This window comes from Sphaerodactylus townsendi, linkage group LG12, assembly GCF_021028975.2.
Source record: "Sphaerodactylus townsendi isolate TG3544 linkage group LG12, MPM_Stown_v2.3, whole genome shotgun sequence".
NCBI lineage: Eukaryota > Metazoa > Chordata > Lepidosauria > Squamata > Sphaerodactylidae > Sphaerodactylus > Sphaerodactylus townsendi.
Genome location: NC_059436.1, coordinates 22,084,624 through 22,106,339, shown reverse-complemented (window position 1 = coordinate 22,106,339; position 21,716 = coordinate 22,084,624). Strand labels below are relative to the sequence as shown.

The 21,716-nt window shown below is 46.9% G+C and overlaps 1 protein-coding gene across 1 annotated transcript; it reads right to left on the bottom strand.

Moving 5' to 3' along the window:
- Positions 1-4,731: 4,731 nt before the first annotated feature.
- Positions 4,732-21,228, bottom strand: LAYN (layilin). Its single transcript, XM_048513461.1, has 9 exons — positions 21,141-21,228; positions 17,399-17,544; positions 17,236-17,366; positions 14,101-14,258; positions 13,521-13,562; positions 12,307-12,393; positions 11,281-11,383; positions 7,608-8,952; positions 4,732-6,274 (listed from the first exon to the last, which is right to left on the bottom strand). Exons 1-8 carry the CDS (start codon positions 21,211-21,213, stop codon positions 8,592-8,594), a joined length of 1,101 nt encoding a protein of 366 aa, XP_048369418.1. The 5' UTR covers positions 21,214-21,228; the 3' UTR covers positions 4,732-6,274; positions 7,608-8,591.
- Between the last annotated feature and the right edge of the window lie 488 nt (positions 21,229-21,716).

The window sequence follows — 21,716 nt, the reverse complement described above, 5'->3', positions numbered from 1 at the left end:
CCTTCCAAGTACTGCCCCACAGAACCCACAAGCTGAGGTTACAAGTGCAACGTGTGTATTTCTTAGTATTTAGGCTAGGGTTGACATTGCACTCTTAGAGATAGTGGTGACTTCAAAGAAGCACAGGGGAACAGCAAACTGTGCCCCAGACAGTGCCAGCCCAAACACCTTCATCGTCCAAGTCCTCCCACTGCTCTTGTCCCCTGCTCACAGCAGTCATAGTGATTGAAATCTCTATCACTTCTCTGTCTCACTCATCCTTCAAGGAGCACAGGGTACGTGGACATCATTCTGGTGGCAAGAAAGAGCCATTAAGTCGCAGTCAACTTGTGGCAACCTGTAGGGTTTTCAAGGCAAGAAAAATCCAGAAATGGTGAGCCATTGCCATTGCTTGCTTCCACATCATGCTGGGAAGTCTCCCATCGAAATACTTCCAGGGCTGAGGCTGAACGTGTGTGACTGGCCAAAGGTCACCCAGCAAGTTTCCATGCCAAAGCGGAGATCCGAGTCTGGGTTTCCCAGATCCTACTCCAACATCCTAACCACTATACCACGCTGGCTTTTGTGGCCATCCTACCTGGAAAGGATAATTACAGACAGAGGAAAGAGCCAAGATTTCCCAGGCACAGCAGCTCTTTTCCTGTTTTCCTCAATCAGCAACAGATGATCTGGGACTTGTGCAGACTGGCTTATTTATTTTAAGCAAACACTAAAAGAGCAACAAAAAGCAAACGCATCTTGTAAGTGCTTGCTAAATGTACAGTTAGCATAATAAAGATTGGGAATGTAGCCCATGGCCATCACTTAACTGCCTGCCACTTCCTCGGTGCCACTTGGCGGTGGCTGAGCATCATTCAGAAGGCTCGTAATGATCTGTCTGGTTTCCAGCCCCTCTCCGCAGGTGGCTGCTTCTGCCGCTTTCTGTACAGCTTTGATCTTTGGAGGACCTTCCTTGCAGCCTTTTTTTTTCTTCTTTTGAAGGGGAGGGGGGGCAGCTAGTTACGGAATCACAGAATGGTGCTCAAAAGCAGAGAGGAAAGGCCAAGGCAGGGGGGGAAAAATACTGCCTGTTTCAATGTGATGGGGCTCCGTTCCAGAAAGCTGGCAGCCCGAAGTGTTTATCTTGGCAAAGCAAGCTCATAGCAACGCCGCACATTCCCTTTTGTGGTTGTTTCGTTCCCAAATGACACACATTCTTCCAAAGGCTTTAGAATACCTCAGCTTCCTGGTGGCTGCTGGGTACGGGCTTTTAATTCGATTTTGTGGTGTGGGTTTCTTTGGTGCAAAAATCTCCAAATATTACATTAACCACATCAGTATCTAACAAGAGTTCAGACATTTTGTCAGTATTACTCAGCTGGTATATGCATGAAATGGGAGGTAGACAATATTTTTCCTTAGATGAGCAGAGAGGTTGTTAACTAGCACGTTCCAACCCCACAGATGCGCACCATGCATGTTCCGTACTCTTCTGTGTTTTTTGATGCTGCAAAGAGTTGCCATGCCAGGCCTCTACCTGTGCAACTCTTCATTGCTGCACCAGAAGAAACAGAAGGGTGTGGAACATGCATGCCAGTAAAAGACGCAGCCATGGTGCAGCCGTAAACTGTTTAGCACACAGCAACACAAACAGTTACTCATGAGTAAAGGCAGAATCTGGGCCCATAACCTGTTGAAGCAGCGGATTTACTCAGAGTAGACCACCTTGTAGGACACAATGTAAACTAGAACTGATAGACACACAGTCACCAGTGCAGTTCTATTTATTGCTATCTACTGACAAAGTGCTTCGCCAGACCACAGGTGTTTCTAGGCACACATCACACTGCTGTCTGTGCTAACTATATACAAAACTATATACAAAAATACTAACTATATATACCCTCACCCTCACCCTATCAGGTTTGCACACAGTGCATGCTGTGCACTCGGTACTAATCTGCACACGGCACCTGTTAGAAGGAGGGTCCAGTTGTCATTTAGATTTTGCTCATCTAAACATTTACACATGTTCTGACACATCCATGGTGCGCATCTGTGGGATCCCAAATGCCATACTAAGGGCTGATTCATATTTACCAGTTCATCAATGGTGGACACGCAAGTGGAGATTTGCTGTCAGAGATCCGACACAATGCCTTTCCGTGCAAGTAGGTCAGCTATTCGGGGGAGTCATTCCTAGTCGGAGCACACAGTATTGTTTTGGAGAGGCTAGTGGACTGGTCCTCTGTAAAGCAGCATCACATCCTCAGCTATATTCAGTTTTAGGTTACCTTCTCGGTCTGTGGTAGAAAAGCTTGACTCTCAAAAGTTCATACCTTTAAAATTTTGTTGGACTTGAATCTAGGTGTCAGAGGCGTATTGGGGGGAAATGGCGCCCAGGGGCAACTCCTGCTCCTGGCACCCCCAAGCCCCCCACCCTTGTGGCCCACTTACCTTTGCAAGCCTGCAGGGAAGCCAGGGGGGGAGGGGGGAGGGAGGTGGCAAGTGGCTCAGCAGGCACCTGACGCCAGCTCCTGCGGTCCCTGTCCTCCCTGCTGACAGGCCAGCCTCCGATAGAGGTGAGGAGGCTGGCAGAAGCTGGTGCCGGGCTGGCAGCCTGCTGCAAGCCCGCTGAAGCTTCAGTGGGTGTGGGGCAATTTTGTGCCCCCATGTGACCTGATTGGTGGCACCTGGGGACAGGGGCTACCCCCGTCCCTCTGGCAGGTACGTCCCTGCTAGGTGTATTCAGGCGTCAATGAATTGCTCCTAAGATTAATTAAATGGATGCCAGGGAAGGTGTCTACAGCATGCCTTGAAACCGTGACTTCAGTGGTGCCAGGCAGGAATCCAGCCAACCCTGCTTTGGTTGAAGCAGGAAACTACAAAAAGACCCCAAAGCATCCTTCTCTTCACATCACTAGGTCAGAGTGATTCCCAGTGCCCATAAAATTGCCCACTGAAGAAACTTTCCCCACCTCTGCCTTTGGGAGTGGGCTTGGCTCATTGGAATAGCTTCTAGTTGTCATGTGGAAGGTCCCCGGTTCAATCCCCAGAGTCTCCAGTTAAAAGGACCAGGTAGCAGGGGATGTGAAAGGCCTCTGCCCAAGTCCCCTGAAAGTAGGCTACTAGTTTAACTAAGAGTTTGATTTACTATAAAGCAGCTTTGTGTGTTAATACTGGGCAGAGGCCTCACTTAGCAGCAGAAGAAGAGGAGTTTGGATTTATATCCCACCTTTTGCCCCACAAGGAGACTCAAGCTGGCTTACAAGCTCCTTTCCCTTCCTCTCCCCACAACAGACACCTTGTGAGGCAGGTGGGGCTGAGAGAGTCCAGAGAGATTGGCCCAAGATCACCCAGCAGGCTTCTTGTGGAGAAATGAGGAAACAAACTTGGTTCACAAGTCTCCACTCGGGTGGAGGAGTGGGGAATAGAACCCAGTTCTCCAGATCAGAGTCCACGGCTCTTAACCACTACAACATGCTGTTTTCATCTAAGAAGGCCCCTGGTTCAATCCCCAGCATCTCCACTTAAAACGACTAGGCAGTAGTGAAATAACTCCACCTTGGACCCTGGAGAGTCGCTGCCAGTCTGATGGGCCAATGGTCCAATTCACTATAAGGCAGCTTCTTGTGTACCTCCTTCTCAGCTTCACCATCGGGGGCACAGCTGCATGTGTGAACCAGTCTCCAAGGGTGCTGGGTTCCAAATATTCTGTGCCAGGACAGAAGACCTCTTTGTTGCAGCCCGCAGATACTTGCTCCATTAATATCACATCGTCGTTTTTCAGAAAGTTGTCATTAAGCAAAACAAATTTATTCTTTCATAAATAACACATGGGACTGCATTCAGACATGCACTTGAGAAACATGACATGAGTGTAAGACCCAGGAGAAGCGGTTGAAACTACAGGGCTCGTGTGTACGGCTGATCACCGTACTCTTAGGCAGCAGTGTTTAATCCGTCGTGAAAATGGAAGGTGCCTAGCACCAGCCTCAGGATCTTTACAGCATCAGTCACCCAGAAGTTTATTCCTGCCCCCCGCCCCTTCATATGGACAGAGAACTCTCCCCATAAACAATTTCCATGCCAGGATATATGCTTGGATGAATGGGTGACACCCTGCCTGTCCTTGGCCATTTCCGCACAGCAGAAATAAAACATTTTCAGGATGGGGAAAAAAGCATTTTGGAATGGAATGCTGCACAATATCCCCTCCAAAATGTTTGAAATGAATCCTCTTTCCTAGTGATTCTTTTGGCTGAAACATTTTCAAAAAGGCTTCATCTGTGTGCTGTCCTTTTAAGACACAAATTTGTGAGATCGCTCTTTGCCGCCGCAAGCTCCCTGCCCTGTTTTTGGTGCACTTCATTACGTTTTTGATATTTTGGGCGGGTTAACCTTCGCAGCATCAGCTACAGAAGACTCGGGGAACTGCAGCATGGGGGGCGTGAAGCACAGAAGCACAAATTTGTCCAGACACTAGGAAAAACCAGGGGGAAGTCACAAAATGGCTGCCAGGAATCATTTCAAGGGGATGAGTATAAACAAAGGGGGGGGGGGGGATTGAAAACATTTTACAAACGTTTTAGAGATTTGTGCAGAAAGGACCCATTATGTGCAGGACACACACACACACACACACACACACACACACACACACACACACACACACACACACACACACACACACACACACACACACATGTGGATAATCAAATGACTACAAATAACACAAATGTGAGCCAGCTCTCATAGCGGTGGTCAAATTCCCTGATAATAATTAAACAACAAATAATGTGAGAATGTACATTTTGTAAAAATTCCCACTCATCACTTGAGACAATTCGGTCTGGGAAGGGATCTGTGTGAGTCGGTACCTTCCCACAAGCCCCCTGCCTTACAGCCCCCTCCTCTCCAAAGCCAGCCTGCTCCTCTGCTTCCTTCTAAATCTTGTGATTCCGCCTCAGGTCCTGTTTTCCTCAGTCCACCCTTTGGTCAGCTCAATTTTTTTTCAGGCACGCCCTGCTTTCAACCCACTCTTCTCTGTTCCAGCTCTTTTAGCCTGCTGATCTTTAGCTTCCTCTCCAAGAGAACAAGATCTCTTCTGTTCTTTGGGCCCGTATTTTTCCACAGGCTGTTTCCTCCATCTAGTCTCCCCTCAGGTTTCCTGTCCTATAAGCTTCTCTGCCTCCTGGGACTCTTTTCACCCTGTTTAGAGTTCCTTCTGCTTCTAAGCTGGTGTGAGGCCTTTTCCTAAGCAAGCTGGCTTTTCACTTTGCTCTCAGAAGTTGGCTTATTTGTGCAGATTCCGCAGGTCTTTATTCCTTCAGAAGCGATACTGTTCATACACGCTCTATATTACAGAACTCCAAGCTGATTACTGCTAGAGATTTCATGTAGCAGACCCACACACACATATAAAAATACCCTGCACTACCTGAAAATCCCTTTAGCACATTACAGCATAGATATTTCCAGAAGAACCCCATCATTGGTACCCATGAATTTTCTGCGGCTCCAAAACTTGAAAACAGTTCAGTCCTATTACAGATTAAATTAATCTTTTCTGTCTTTCATATCTCACGTGGAAATAACAAAACAGAAACAAACATGTATTTCTCTGTCCTATATACTGATTCAAAACTTCTTCCAGGGGACTGAGGGGATACTCTTGAAAAACTGCAGGCACTGTGTCATCAAATAACATGCCAGTCTTGAACATGCTGAGAAATTATGCATTGGTTGAGCTGGTGAGGTCTTCCCCTCGAAACAACAGTATGGCATTCATACACCTTGTAAACAGCAACTTTTGAGATCTGTCTGCAATCAGGAATTACATATTACATACATCCACAACAGTTCAGTTCTGCTCCTGCCAGGGCTTGTAATATAGTATCCAAAGCAGAGGAGAAATTTCCTGAAATGTCAAAGAGAAGACCATGATTACATTTCTCCAGACTTGCATCCGTTTCCCTCCTTTAAGTTCTGTGCTTTCCAAAAACAGAAATCAGATCTGTTCTTGTCACTCAACGAGGTCCTGACAATTACGGGTAAATTACAAGTTCAAAGGTAAAGTCTGCCACATAAGAATCAAGAGTTCACAATTTTAAATCCTAACACTCTGTATTGGACCTCTGCCGCTGATGAAGGAAATCATGTCTCCATGATTGCTGTCCAGGGTTTGCGTACTGTATGCAAAAGTTTGCTTTGTGAAGATTTATGACAGCTTCCATCATTTGTTTGTACAATTCCTAGGCTCTTCCAAGATGTTTAAAATCTTTTAAAAGTGATACTGTAAAACATCAAAGCAACACAAAAATGAATAAGTTAATATGCTAAATGCACGCAAATATTCCCCCTCCTCCCATGCTCAGGTGTACACATTCTCCCCACTGAAAGATAGACTTTTAGAAATTGTTTCCTATATTTGCATCTACCTTAGGAAGTTTTCTGTGTCGGTGGTAAAAAGCAAATTTAACTTAATTCAAAGTTACATAAATAAATAATTTAAAAAATAAAGTTTGTACATAACTTGTCCCAGACAATCTGCAGAGAATTGGGATCTCTTTGCATGAAAAAGGCAGGACATTTTTTAGAAAAACTGACGGTTATTTTTCTCAGAGGGTTGATGTCAGTCTACAATAGGACAGCTATACCTGAGTCCAGTAGCACCTTAGAGTAACACGATTTTGGGGGTATAACTTTTTCAGAAAAGTTATCCCCCCCCCCCCCCGGGAACAAATACAGTTAGAGATCTTTGAGAGACTAACAAAAAACACATTATGGCAAGAAAAAATAGAAGATATTATGAAACTATGGACATTGTATGAGAAATGGATGGAAGAAGCCGGATTTAACGAAGAACCATGGAATAAGAGAATAAGAAGAATGAACCTCCTACTGCTTGCATGAAACAACCAATTGAAGAGAGGGGGGGAGGGGGGAGAAAAAGGAAAAAATGTATAGATAGAACAAAGTTATTAAATGTAACAAATGTACAAATATTCTATACAATAAAAAATTATTTTAAAAAAAAGTTATACCCCCGAAATCGTGTTACTCTAAGGCGCTACTGGACTCAGGTATAGCTGTCCTATTGTAGACTGACACAGCAACCCTCAAAGCTTAGACAAGGGGAGTTTGGACACTTGAAAACTTGTGCCCAGATAATCTTGTTGGTCTCTATGATGCTCATAGAGACAACAGACCTGGGGGCAGGGGATCTGTTGGTGGAAAGCAGAGAAGGGCTTGGACAAAAGCCATTCTTTTTGTGGCATATCTCCGCTTCTCCCTAAAGTTAAAAGAAATATTTTTTTACTATTACCGGTATTTGGGGCAAGCAGGGTAGTGCTAGAGTCAAGCTGTCCCCATCAGCATGACAGCTCTGCATTGGGCTGTACGTTTTGTGGATTTATTCTCATGGTTGCAGAAATGTCAGAGAGGTTTGCCCTACTGGAGCACCATCTTAGTGTAGCCAGCATACATAATACGAATGTAGAACGATCTGCTTGCTAGTGTTCCTGTCCTGACCTCCCCAAATCTTCAAGGCAACATGCCAGAATCAGTTTTTGCCGCATTTCATTTTGCAGGGCCATACGTTTACAACCCATCTTACGTTCACGAACCTTTCTTGGTAATCCCAGCCGCATCACAGCTTCCAGGACCACAGCTGGGCCGGCCTTCAGTGCATTCGGTACAGTGTGTCAGCAGCATGGAGGGTAAAGGAGCAGAGAACATAACAGCAGGAGGTTACCTGCTTCCTCCACATTTAAACGACCTCTTAATTCCCTCAAGGTGCAATAACAAGCTGTGCACAGACATCCATTTGACAACTGCATCTATAAAGCCCCCGAAGTGCTTTCTTAGCAACCATTCTTCGTCCAATTGCAGACAACAGCTGTTTCATTTTGCAACATCTTACTGAGGGAATGGGTTAGCCAGCACAGCCATTCTGAGGACAGAAGGGCCAGGATAGCATCTTTAAATGGGTCTTTTCCATTTCATGCACTGATTCCAACACCCTGACCCCAATGCTTCGAGTTAAGCATCACTGGTTGGGTTAGAATGTTTCTCCACATAATGTATTGAGGACAAGGGGCACGAGAAAGCTATTTCCTCCTACAAAAATAGTCTCAATGGATAAGAGCAGAATAGCAACCTGCTCCATTTTGGAAAACTGTTGGCTCTCAAGACCCCAAAATGGATGAAGATGGGAACTCAGCAGCCGGTGCCAGACAGGTGGTCATGCTGAACCAGTTATATTTTTAGCTGTGCAGCAAGGGAAAAAAGTCAGTAAGCATCTCATGAGATCCATACAGCAGTTCGCTTTTAAAGCAAATTTGGGAGATGATTTATGTCCATCAAGAAATGGAATTAGTTTCACACAAGGTCATTTCCCAGTCTGAATAAGAGCACTGCATACATTCATATATAAACACACATTCCCTTTTGTTTCTCTTAGGGGGGAAAAAACCCCTTCCTTATCATAAAACAATCGCCAAATGCAGAACTGCATTCCTCTGCCTACACATGCCTTGTTTCTGCCTCCTAAAACTGACGCTGAGAAGAGCTCATCCCACTTCGGTCTGTATCCAAAAGCTTGATCCTCCTCAGTAGCCGTAGATGTCATTTTCAACCCAAGCAGACTCTTTGCTTTGCCCCACTCTGTCGTTACACAGCTCGTATATATCATTGGTGACAAAACCGCTTTCGTTGCTGGCCAACGTCACAAAACCGCTTTCTGAAGTATTGACAGCCATATTGTCGTAGTCTCCAGAGAGGTCATCGGGAGTGACGTCTCCAGAACAGCCCCGAAATGAAGAGTTCTTGATGTCTGGTCTCGTCCTGCCGAGATCATCTTCTGATTGTTTTCGAATGACATTGTAGATCTCCAAACTGGGGCTGGTTTGCCTGTTGGGAGACAGCCAGGTGTCCTGCCCCTTCTTATCGGCTTCCGTTTGCTCTCGTCTCCTTAATATGGAAAGAAAACGTATCAACTTCTTCACATAAGGGGCAAATCACAGCTTCCCAGTAAGAAACTAGTATAAATAGCTGAACTTAAGAGAAAGCATCTGTTAAATCAAAATGCTGTTAAGTCAAAATGCTTCTGACTAGCATATTAAGACCAATGAGGAAATGGTAGAACATCCCTGCATGGGGCTTTCCAAGACAGTGGAGCCATGACTGAGAAGGCCCTGCCCCCTGCCCCAGCCTACCCTGGCCAGAAAGGATGACAAATAATGGACATAATCACATGGGAAACATTTAAGGTCCCAACACATTCAAGGTCAGCACCAGCCCTTTGATTCAGGTTAGATGGAAGCTACTGAAGATCATACAAAACCAGTGCTATGTTCCCTGAGGCCCAAGCCAGTTACTAATGGGACACCTACATTTTAACCAGAAGTAGCTTCCAAAAACTTTGAAAGAGTTCACATAGAGCATGTTATAGTCGTCTAGCACATAAAAGTATGATCCTTCTTATTCACTGTGTCATGTTGAGGCAATATTCAGGTTGAATCAGACAGAGGCAGCCAGGAAAGAGACAAGACGGGGTTGGGGAGATCATGGAAAATCCTGTTCTTTGTCCAAAAGTGGAAATTGACAAGCCAACAAGAGGAAACCCCTCAAAAGGGCAGGAACCTGGGCAGAACAGGTACTGGGAGCTGGCCAAAGTGCTGAAGCCCACAGACAGGTGTGATACATTTGTGCCTTATTTTAACAGGTTACAAAATCCAAGCAACACCTGAGACTTCAGAGGCCAATTTCAAGGCCAAAATGCATTATGGGGCAACAAATGAATTTCTGCAACCATAGGGGCCCACTGCCTGCTCACCACCCCCTACATACTAGTATCAGTATAATTCATGTGACCAGAACTGCATGACAGTGGGCTTTTATGGGCATGATTAAAATAATTTGCACACACCTGAAGTAAAATTCAGTATGTGAAGTGAATAATGTGGTATAGGGGATATCATTCTGCACAGAGCTATGAGGCGAAACATATCCCAGATGGTTCCAGTGTGAATTCAAGACACATCACCCCCTCCTTGGAAAGATTGACACTCCACATTATCAGCCTGCTAGTCTTCAGACACTGTGTCTGAGAGCCTGTCTTTTATGGCATGGGAAGAATGTGTATCTCAGCACAGGCATTCCCAACATAGTGGTCTCAGACACCATGGTATCCGCCCAATGTTTTTTTAAAAAAATGGCAGGCCAGGTGGGGCTTTTACCTAGTGCTTCTGATTGGCCACTGGAGTTTTGACTTGTTGCACAGAGAGTTAGAAAACATGGCTTTGGCAGCAATGGACTCTGCAGAGCGAGGATCGTTGCTGTGTTATTAAAGATAAGCTGTGGCAGCCATTTTGTGGCAGCCATTTTGTGGCTGGCTCTCTTCTGTCATGAGCCAGTCCCTGGACACTGAGGACTCTGATGTAGAGCCTGAAGACACTGTGGGGCTAGAACTGGCTCCTTGTGAGGAAATGTAGGCAGCAGAGCTGGCTCCAAACCTTTCCCTGCAAGTCAAGGTAGAGCCTGGTGCAACGAGCCAGATGCACAAAGGAGACAGAGGCAGAGGCTATAGTTACAGAGTAAAAGGAGAAGTGCTCGCATTGCTGCTGGGTATGGCAGGGAGCCCTGCAAAATGGAGGTGTCGGCATCTGAGGAGGACTGAGTTATGTTCTTATAAGTCCTTGCACGATCCTCGCTGCATTAGCCAAAATCTTCTGTATAAACCCTGTCTTGGGCTTGGCTCTACCTGGGTGCAATGAATGTACTTCCTGGTAAGTTCTGTGTGCTTCTGACCTCTGGCTCTTTAGCCCTCCTGCCTGACCTCCTGCCTGTGCCCTGACTCTGGACTACCTTGACCACACCTTTGCTTGCTGCCTGCCCTGAATCTGGACTGTTTTGACTATGCCTCACTCGCTGCCCGTCTGGATTCTGGTCTGTCTGGCCACACCCCAGCTAGCACCTGCAGGCAGCGCAGTCTCCTGTGTCAGCCATTTTGTGGCTGCAACCACCAAGCTATTTTGGACTGTAGGCTCATAAAGATTGGGGACCATCACCCCCTTAGCAAATACCCTTCTTGGCAGAAACATCTCATTTAACCAGCACGTAATAATATCTTCCGACAAATGGTCCACATTGTCTATCCCTTTCCCCATTCCAAACTTGGTTCATCCATCGTTCATGTTGCATTTTTGTTTTAAAAGTCACACCTTTTCCGGGGCTCCTCTGCCCCCCACGACAGCCCAACACCAACCTGTCCACCTCACGCACTCTCACCACACTTGCCTCTTTGCGCAGAGCCAGCAGCTGAAGATGGCTGTGATGACCAAGAGGAGGAGCAGAGCAGGGATGCTGGGCACTAAGATGTAGGCAAGGCTCCAAAGAGGACCTGGAAGAGGGGGAACAAAGTCACATTTGCCCTTTTGGTGGAAGAATTTTAAAAAGTAGCTCACTTTGCATCACTGCTTGCCGGATCCTTTTGTGCAATGCAGAATTTTGCCCTTTTTCATACTGATTTTGAGGAGTGGGGAGAAGACCACCCAAAAAGGGTTCTTGTGAGCAGAGAGAACAGAGCATTTTAAACCATCTCTGCCATGCAACAAAAAAGATGCTTCCATTTCCTGAAGTAATGAAGGAGAGAGGGTCATTGTGGCTCAGTGGTAGAGCATCCACTTGACATCCAGAAATTCCTAGATAGGAGGTGGTGTGAAATCACTCTGCCTCAGAACTAAAGAGCTGCTGCCAGCCTGAGCAGACAATACTGACCTTGATGAACCCTGAGTCTGACTCAGTATAAGGCAGCTCAATATGTTCTGGGGGGGAAGGAGGGAGAAGAGTTTGGATTTATACACCCCCTTTCTCTCCTGTAAGGAGACTCAAAGTGGCTTACAATCTCCTGTCCCTTGCTCTCCGCACAACAGACACCTTGTGAGGTAGGTGGGGCTGGGAGAGTTCTGAGAGGACTGTGACTGGCCCAAGGTCACCCGGCAGGCTTCACATGTAGGAGCAGGGAAACCAACCAGATAAGAGTTCGCCGCTCCTGGGGAGGAATGAGGAATCAAACCTGATTCTCCAGTTTAGAGTCCACCTGTCTTACACACTACACCATGCTGTGGCTCAATGGTAGAGCATCTGCTTAGCATGCAAAAGATCCCAGGGTTCAATCCCTGACGCCTCCCATTAAAAAAGGGATCAGGCCATAAGTAATGTGAAAAGATCCCAGAGAGCTGCCACCAGTCCGAATAGACTTTGATGGATCGACTCAACTTAAAGAAGCTCCACGGGTGAAACAATCCTAGAGAAAGGGAGTACCTTTGGCTTCTTTGACAGTTATATTATTTACATCTTCTTTAATGGGTTCTTCTGGGGGAGCCATCATTGAAGTCTCTGTTACGACATCTGAGAAAGAAATCTTTTGGTTAATGCCAAGGATGAAGCTGCAGGGCAGAAGTTTTGCATGCAGAAGCCAGTGGTGGGATCCAAAAATTTTAGTAACAGGTTCCCATGGTGGTGGGATTCAAACGAGGATGGCGTAGACTTTCAATGGTCAGGACTGGGCGGGGCACGACGGGCGCATAGCTGGGCATTCGAGGGGCGGGAGCGTGCGGGCGTTCTCTGTTACTGTAAAAAACTCTTACTGTAAAAAAAAAGTTCCTAATTTCCAGCTGGTATCTTTCTGTCCATAATTTAAACTCATTATAGCAAGTCCTATCGTCTGCTGCCAACAGAAACAACTCCTCCTCCTCTAATTGACTGCCTGTCAAATACTTAATACTTTCAAATACTTAATTTTGTTTCTAGAAATCAAGAGAAGGATACTTTCCTTAAACAAGGAACTTTACCATGTTTCTAAAACATGTTTTTAAAACAGCCCAACAGGGAGAATTATCCCGTTTTCCACCTTCGCTAACCAGCCACATAGGAAACAACAGGACTTCATGATTTTTGGACCTAATGGAATTTCTAACGGAAAAGCAGACCCAATTAGTAACCCCCTCTCGGCACACACAAATAATTAGTAACCCACTCTCGGGAACTGGTGAGAACCTACTGGATCCTACCTCTGGCAGAAGTCCCCCCCCCCCCCCCACCACATGGAGAGGCCAGTCCTCCACAGCTCTGGCTGAAAACCTTGCATGCAGCCCAACTGCTGAATTACTTAAAGGAACTGCTTTAGGAACAAGGAGTTTTCTTCGAAAAAAATTCAAAACACAGAGCAACAGCTAAGCTGCAACCAAGAGACGAGCATGAAGACCACAATCTGGAATGAGACTGTAAGGCGTTCCCTTGGAGCCACAGGATGGCTGAGGCTGAGGGATCGAGTGAAATCTTGTTCCAGTTCTAATTTGAGATAACTGTGTGTTAACAACAAGCCCTGGAAGCGTCAGCCTGGTTAGGCGGGTGCCGACTAGGCTCAGTCGTCTTAAATATTCTTGTACTATGTTGAAGCTCTTAGAGTCACATTCAGATCAATGTCCACACATGGCTTTACGCTCCATGCACACGTCTACTGATGTAAAAGTTACCTGCTTGAGAGGCGTTCGTTTTGGAAGCAACAGTTGGCTTTTCTGTAGCAGGAGAAAACACAAACAGGTCCATATTTTCTCACCCATTTGGCTAACCCTTGAAAGCCCTGAGTATTTGACTCTTGAAATCCCTCAGTATCTTGTTAGTCACTTAAGGTCTTCTAGACTCAAATCTAGCTGCTCTACTGCAAGCCAATGCAGATGCCACTGAAACTGTCTACATGGAAAATACCAACTTAAGTAGTGTGACGTTCTTCTAAGCCAATTGTCACAAGAGTGCAACTCCGCTTAGGATGGGACTGTGAAGACCCATTCTGATAGCACAGGAGTTCCTTATCATCAGGACCTTTTTCATCCTGTGCCCTTGAGTAATGAAGACATGTGACACATGGAATTCACTTCCCCATCTCAAAAATCCAGACATTTCCTTTCTTTACCAAGTCACTGACTCCACGTCACAGGGAGACACTGTGTGTCTGAGGCACAAGACCAGGGAGTCACAGACCCTTTGAAAATGACGAGAAGCGTCCCTCGTGGCCCCAGCCTGGTACGACAGGACACAGCACAAACAACTCATTACCCAGAGAGTATTTGCAGATAAAGTTGTTCTTCATGTTGCATCTGTCATCATTCCACTGAAACATGTACGGGCCGCCATCACCAGGAGGGGCAGAGGGCTGGTGATACATCACGACGCAGATTTCACTTCCGCAGGAGGGCTCGTCTATGTACCAGTTTCTGAAGGAAACCAAGCAAATAATCCATGATGAATTGTTTCCCCACTGAGGGTTGTTTCAGGAGATCAGGAACACGAAATGAAGCAAATCCATCTACTGCTCCTGTTGGCGTTGTCTGCAAGTGCGTGTGCAGTGGAGGCTGGTGTGCTGATGGAGTTAGGCAACATCTCCCGCAGTCCCTTCCAGATCTGTCATCCAAAGCTAGCATCAAACATTAGCCCTGCTGTCACATTAGTAGCGTGCAATCCCTCTACATGTCTAAGGGCCTCTCCCGTTCACAGGTTGGAGAAAATATGTGGGGTTGCCAGTGAGGTCACAAAGACTCCCCTTTCCTGCCTTCTTGCAAACTATCACAGCTGAATTATTCAAGAGACTTTTTTTCTGAGCAGGGAATAGGACAGATAATGGCAAACCACCTCCTAATGTCTCTTGCCTTGAAAACCTTACAGGGTCACCATACGTCGCCTGTCACTTGACCAGGGGCGTAACAAGGCAGCCCTGGGCAAACTGTAGCCCTGGGCAAAACCTGAGTTGGATGCCCCCCCCCCCCACCATGGGCAGCCACTCCACCACGACCAAATTTTTTTTGCACCAGGACATTGGTGCCTGCAGGGGGTGCATTTTTAGACTTATCAGCACCAAAATTTCAGCATATCATCAGGTGACTGTCCTTATGCTACTCCCCCAGTTTGGTGAGGTTTGGTTCAGGGAGTCCAAAGTTATGGACTCTGAACCAAACTTCACCAAACCTGGGCGGTATCATCAGGGCAGTCTCCTGATGAGACCCTGAAAGTTTTGAGACTGTGAATTCAGAAATGTGAGCCTCATGGCATCTAACCCCTTCATTGTGCAATAATATAGAAGGGGTGTACTCATCGTAGAATAAAGATTCTTTGGGCAAATTTCTGGGATGTTCCTGCAGGGCGCATTTTTGAATAGATATTACGGCACCATAATTGTTTCAGAGGTGAAATCATCTGGAAACTTGTCCTAATGGGACCCCCCATGATCTTGGTGCAGTTTGGTTCAGGGGGTCCAAGATTGTTATGGACCCCTCGAGCAAGGGGTACCCCATCCCACACATTCTTCTTGCTAAGGAGAGAGGGGGATACCCTTTGAGGGGTCCATAACTTTTGGACCCCTGAACCAAACTGCACCAAACGTTCTTGGGGGTGCCATCATGACAGTCTCCATGATGATACCCCTAAAATTTTTGGTGATGATACGTCCAAGAATACCCCCCCTGCACGAACATCCGGAAATTTGCCCAAGACTCTTTGTTCTGCATTGAAGTTTTCTGGCATTGCTATCAATGGGGTTGTGCAACTGAAGACACATTTCTGAATGCAGTCTCAAAACTTTCAGGGTCTCATCAGGAGACTGCCCTAATGATAACCCCCCCCCCCCAAGTTTGGTGCAGTTTGGTTCAGGGGGACCAAAGTTATGGACCCTCAACCCTGTAGCCCTCATCTCCTATTAGCTCCCATTGGAAACAATGGGGGATAGGGGCACCCCCTTTGGGAGTCTATAACTTTGGACTCCCTGAACCAAACCTCACCAAACCAGGGGGGTAGCATAAGGACAATCTCCAGATGATACGCTGAAATTTCGGTGCTGCTAGCCTAAAAACTGTGCCCCCCGCAGGCCAAAAAAGGAAAACCACTAAAAATACCCAAAAACGAACCCAGCATTTTGATGCCCCCAACAAGGTGATGCCCTGGGCAGCTGCCCACCTTGCCCAATGGGCATTACGCCAGTGCACTTGACAGGACACACTCAGTCAGCGGGGCTGCACTGTAACAAAATGATTCAGAAAGATACTCATGTAAAGGGTGAGAAAGTGTGGTTTGTATTAATGTGCATAATTCATATTGCCTGAGCTGAAAAGAGTCCAGTGGCACCTTTAAGATCAACAAAGTTTTATTCTTGGGATAAGCTTTCATGCACAGCAAGAGATAGCTTGTACAAGGAATAAAACTTGGTTGGTCCTAAATGAGCCAATGGACCTCAAACCGTGTTCTCTGCTTCAGACCAAGATGGCTAACAACCTGAAACTAACTATGCTCTGTCCCACCAAAAGGTCAAAGTGGAATTGTGAATTCACCTGCCGCCACTTCCTATCTGTCCAACCCACCCCCGCCCTGCCCCAAATAGCAAGGGCCGGCCCATCTGAAGTTTTGAGGGCTGATCATATAAATCTTTCATTTCAGAGGCTCCTATTATTAGTCCAGGGGAGGGGCTGAGACAATGGAAGTCCCAAAGACACCTGCTTGTGGATGGATCGTGGGTGAGGATTTCAAGGTAGAAGGAATGAGGGTCATAAGTCAGTTGGAACTCGACACCAAGAGATAAAACACTTTTTGCATTGTTTATTAGGCGTCCCCTCCTGGTGATGATGTTGACTTACTCTTGCATAACCCGCCATAAGTCCCAGTGGAAAAGACGGACTGTCATCAATAACATAAATAAATAAATAAAACCAGGAGAGGGTTTATTTCTTTCCCGATTCTCCGCGGGGTCCCAATCTGAATCCATCTGCCTAATAACTGAATACTTAAAAACGCTAGGCGCTCCATTCCTGGGACAACTAGCAAACAATCTGAGAGCCTCCAGCCTTTGAAACAAGTGGAACAGAATCCTGCCCAAGTGAGAACAAGATTCAGTAACAACCAGAAGCCTTTGTCAACCCAGCTGGGCTGAAACCCCAAGACTTCTCCGAAGAGGGAATCCAACTGACACTTGGAAAGAAGCTCTGGCTCATTCCGCACATGCAGAATAATGCACTTTCAAACTGCTTTCAGTGCTCTTTGAAGCTGTGCGGAATAGCAAAATTCACTTGCAAACAGTTGTGAAAGTGGTTTGAAAACGCATTATTTTGCGTGTGCGGAAGGGGCCTCTGTTAATGACAGCTCACGTTATCATTTGACTTGCGCCGTGCTTGAGGGTTTGCCATTTCCACATCCCTATCCAAGACTCACCTGAACAGAGAGGAACTTCCATCAGACCACGAGTACAAATATGGGCATTCCGTGCTGTTGTCAGGGTCTTCTTCTCTCGTAAGCCCAATCCAGAAATCGCCATCGGAAGCGGAGAGATACTCAATGATCTTCTCTATCATCCTCTGTTCTGCCTAAGCGTAACTTCGACAAGTTTGAATTCAGGGTGCCTCCGCCTCCTTCTGCATGCCCTCGCGAAGGCTTCCCGAAAGCCCACCCTGCGTGACACATCGTGGAAGTAAACTATCTTGTAGCAGGGTCGCTGGGTTCCACCCCGGCAGATGGCCTGTCCTGAGGAAAGGGAAAAAGAAAGGAACCTGTTTCATAGAGACTGGGGGGAGGAGGTGGAGGGAGAAATGGCATGATCTGTGAGGGGCTGCATGGAATATTTCTCAATAATTGTTAGCATTAATTTCAAAAAACCCTTCTTTTATTGCATGCTATGGAATCACTTAGACATATTTTTACAGTTCTTGCCAAGTTCTCGCCATCCCCAGAATCCAGGGTTCTCAGATTAGGACAGGGGACGTCCCTATTTTAAAGGACAGTCGTGGAAAGTGCCGTCAAGTCACAACTGACTTTTGGTGATCCCTATGGGGTTTCTAAGGCAGGAGAGGAACAGAGGGGGTTTGCTGTTGTCAGGAGATGAGAAAGATCTCCACCTGCAGAGCTACTGCCTGTCAGAGTTACAATACTGACCTAGATAGACCGAGGGTCTCTTAGCTCAACATAGGCCTAGTTTCACAAGTTCAATCTCTTTTATCCATTGGATAGTGTGGCTTTTAAAAATAAAAATATAGGGAAAGTGACGGCCACAAAAACAAACAAACAAGTATTATGACTTACAAGAAAACCAAATATTGTTGGCAAGTTTATCCAGTATTCAGTTTTACATAAGCCAAGGATTCTGTTTCAGTAAACCAAGAGCACAAGACAAGTTTAAGAAGAGACTATTATAAATATCTCTGGAGAGGTTCCACATACATTTTTCTATATAAAGAAGTAATAACTCTCTGGGAGATATTCCTAACGCACACTGTGAAAGATGTCCCAGACTTGTCTTCCTTCAAGTGTAACACAGAATGTGCACTGATGCTCAGTTCCACATATCTTTGCAATTGTTTAAACACTCAGAATTGCTACTTCTTGCAGGTGACACAGAACTTTAAAAGGCTGAGCCCAGCAAAAACCGCCCAATCCCCACTGACAATTTGGCAGACATTCAGCTTTGAGGAAAAAGACGCAAGCAGCTACCTCTTCGGAGAAACTGGTCGGCAGCTGGGGAGGCAGCGATGGATGGAAGGAATACAAAGAACAGATCGTTAGTATAAAATTGGCATGGACCGTGTCTCCAGAATATCCACAGCTAACAGCTAGGCTGCTTTGGGGCAGCAGAACCAGGTTTCTACAACCCGTTTAGTACATCGTCTGTGTTTTATCAGCAAAATTAGAAGTTATTTCTAGCCAAGGCAGAGAATAGAATAATGCAGTTCGCCACATTCCAGCCACTGCTCCAAGTCATCTGTCCAGCCTGTGATCTCACTCTAACGCATGTTGGAAATAAGTCTGAATTGGCAAGTATTTCATAAGAGTCATTAATTTTGCAGGGATTAACTCTGAAATGGATATTGCTACAACAATAATCGTCTAGAACATCCACACAAGAGGAAGTTTTAGTACTGGGAGGGATTAGATACTAGAAGCCTACATTCAAATCCCTGCAGAGAGGGGACTTACATGTTACTTAGCAGATGGATAATACTGGGAGTAACAATTGTGGACATGCACAGAGATCCATGGGCTCACTGGCGCATGGCCCTGAACACTTACATGCACACATTTAATCTGAACATTTTTTGCGCTTACTGCAGAGACTACTATCAGGAAACATTGTACGAATCAAATGGGTACCATATATCACTCAGTCCAGTAATTCTGAACCCAAGAGGCCCACTTCAACCCCCTTTTAGCCAATGTGCAGCCACCTCTTTGTCTTGGCTTCTGTTTTTCTTTCCAGCAAACGGGGACAATTAGGCCATGCTATCTCCGTTACCCTTACTCAGCCCTTCAGTAAAAGATGCAAATACTAATCTGAGACACATTGGTCAACATATATTAGCTCACAGTCTAAGCATTCAGATGAGAGGATTTTCAAATTACAGCGCACTAATTTCTTTTGTGCAGGGAAGGCAGGCTCATTATACATACCCACCTTACACATAATCCGTGTGACCACAATTCACTGCATACAAATACAAGACACTTTCTCCCTAGAAGTATGATAGCATGTGCATTTAAACTGATGTGGGTGAAAAGACGTGTTTTGCCCCTAAATTGTAAGCATGGAAGTCCGTACACCGATTTCAGCATTTAATGTAATTCATTTATACCTGCCTTCTTCTAAAGTCACATCCTATCTCCCATTTCATCCTCTTTTTGCATAAGTGTCCTCTTTTTGTGAAAAGGACACACACCATCACAATCCAGAAACACAGCAGGATGTTACATGTCTAAAGCACAGCAATCACGATGATTTATCCATATTCAAAGCAGTTTTTCGACTTGGTCATGCCCCTAGTCAGGAACACCTGAAGAAAACGTGGGAATGCCCACAGCATTCCAATACCAAAGCGAACAAAAATGCCTTTAAAAAAACCCGTTTTGAGAATGCATCATTGCAACTGGATTTGTATAGAATCATAGAGTTGGAAGAGACCCCAAGGGCCATCAAGTCCAATCCTCTGCAATGCAGGAACACACAGTCAAAGCACTCTCGACATATTTTCATCCAGCCTCTGTTTAAAAACCCCTAAAGAAGGAGACTCCACAACTCTCCGAGTCAGTGAATTCCACTGTCAAACAGCCCTGACTGTCAGGAAGTTTTTCCTGATGTTTAGGTGGAATCTGTTTTCCTTTCCCTTATACCATCTACATGAGGTTGGAAATAATGGCTGGCCGTAGTAAAGAAGAGGCAGAAAATTCACAAAAGCTGGCCTGGCGAGGATCCATCTGGGGAATCTCTGGCCAAACTTATTTTCAGACTCAAGCCACACCCCCAAAGCTGGGAGGGTATATTTAAGGGGTGCATTTCTAAGGAGAAAGAATGCCTGAAATGCTCCAGCACTACACAATATTTGGCCTCAGCCATTTGGCTGTATATATTTCTGGCCAACCTGTCCACTAAATCATGACAGATGTTGCCAAAGGAACCACGATTCCCACTCCACGCTTGAACACCCGTCTGGCAGCCGGCCAGGTATATCCACAGAAAATAGTTCCCAGGGCAAGCTCCCAAACAGCGCCCCCTCCCCACAAACCTCTTGTGATCTTGGATGGAATGCCCCAGATCACATTAGCTTTTTTTGTCGCTGCATCACACTTGCTGCCCACCCAGACCCCAAGATCTTGTTCTCAGACACTACTCTGTAGTGCATCCTCCATCCAGAGAGAAAGGGGGAGAAAGAGAGAGAAAAAGCCAGGAGAAAAAGAGAGAAAGAAAGTGAGGGAGGGAGAGAAAGGTGGAAAGAGAGAGGGAAGGGAGGTGGAAAAGAGAAAACAGGGTAAGAGTGAGGAAGGTGTTGAGACGGAGCCTTTTGCCTCAGCGTCCCGATCAACAGTCCCTCCCAGCGGCTGCCGGAGAGCCTCTGCGGCAGCAGAAAGGCACTCTACGCAAGCTCAGACAGCCGTCTCCCTTTCGGGCCAGCGCCAATCCCCGCAAACTAGCCAGTCTCTCCGGACGGCGTGTCGCACCCCAGGGCGCCGGATCTGGTCCCACCCCGCAGTCTTTGCAGCACAGCCCCCTCGGGGGTCCCGAGCGGTCTTTTCCGCGGCCGCGGAGGGAGAGACGCCCCCTGCCCCCCGCCCCAGGCCCAGCCCCCCAGTCTTGCCTCGCAGCGGCCCGGAGGCGGCTTCTCCGCCCAGCAGCAGCCGCAGCAGCAGCCAGAGCAGCGGGCGCCCCATCGCTGCCCCAGTCGTCCCAGCAGCGCACTGGACCCAGGCGAGCCAGCCGGGCAGGCAGCCGCTCCGCCCCCGGGAGGCGCTTGGCACAGCCCCCCGCCCCCGGACCCCGCCCCTCCTGGCACGCCCAGCCTTCCTTCCCTGCCGAGGAGCCGGTGCCAACCCGGGAATTGCTGGGAGGTCCGGCGAGGGGAGGGGGCTGCGCCCGCCCAAGAAGCCCACCCTCCCAAGCTGCCGGAGAGGGATTGCTGTCGACTGGAGGGCCGTTGTGAACCCAGGAGCTTTCCAGGCCCCACCGGGAGGTTGGCCACCCTAATGGTGGTTACTCTCCATCAGGGTCCTTGCTCGGATCCTGCCTTGCCCTGCCCGCGCGGCTCTTCTTGGCCACTGTTTCCCCTCTCCAGCTGCCCTGCTGATTGGACCAGGCAGCGCCTTTTCAGCCACACCTGGGAAGGACAGTCACAGTCCACACGGTGGATGGATGCCCCTGGTTGGATTGCATCCGA

Bases quoted from the DNA above. Each gene is read 5' to 3' on its own strand.
- LAYN (XM_048513461.1), bottom strand. From the start codon at position 21,213: ATGGGGCGCCCGCTGCTCTGGCTGCTGCTGCGGCTGCTGCTGGGCGGA. The intron at 14,259-17,235 runs GTGAGTCTTGGA...GGTTTCCTTCAG, and splicing joins GGAAGTTCCTCTCTGTTCAG to AAACTGGTACATAGACGAGC. The intron at 8,953-11,280 runs GCAAGTGTGGTG...TTCCATATTAAG, and splicing joins TGCTGGCTCTGCGCAAAGAG to GAGACGAGAGCAAACGGAAG.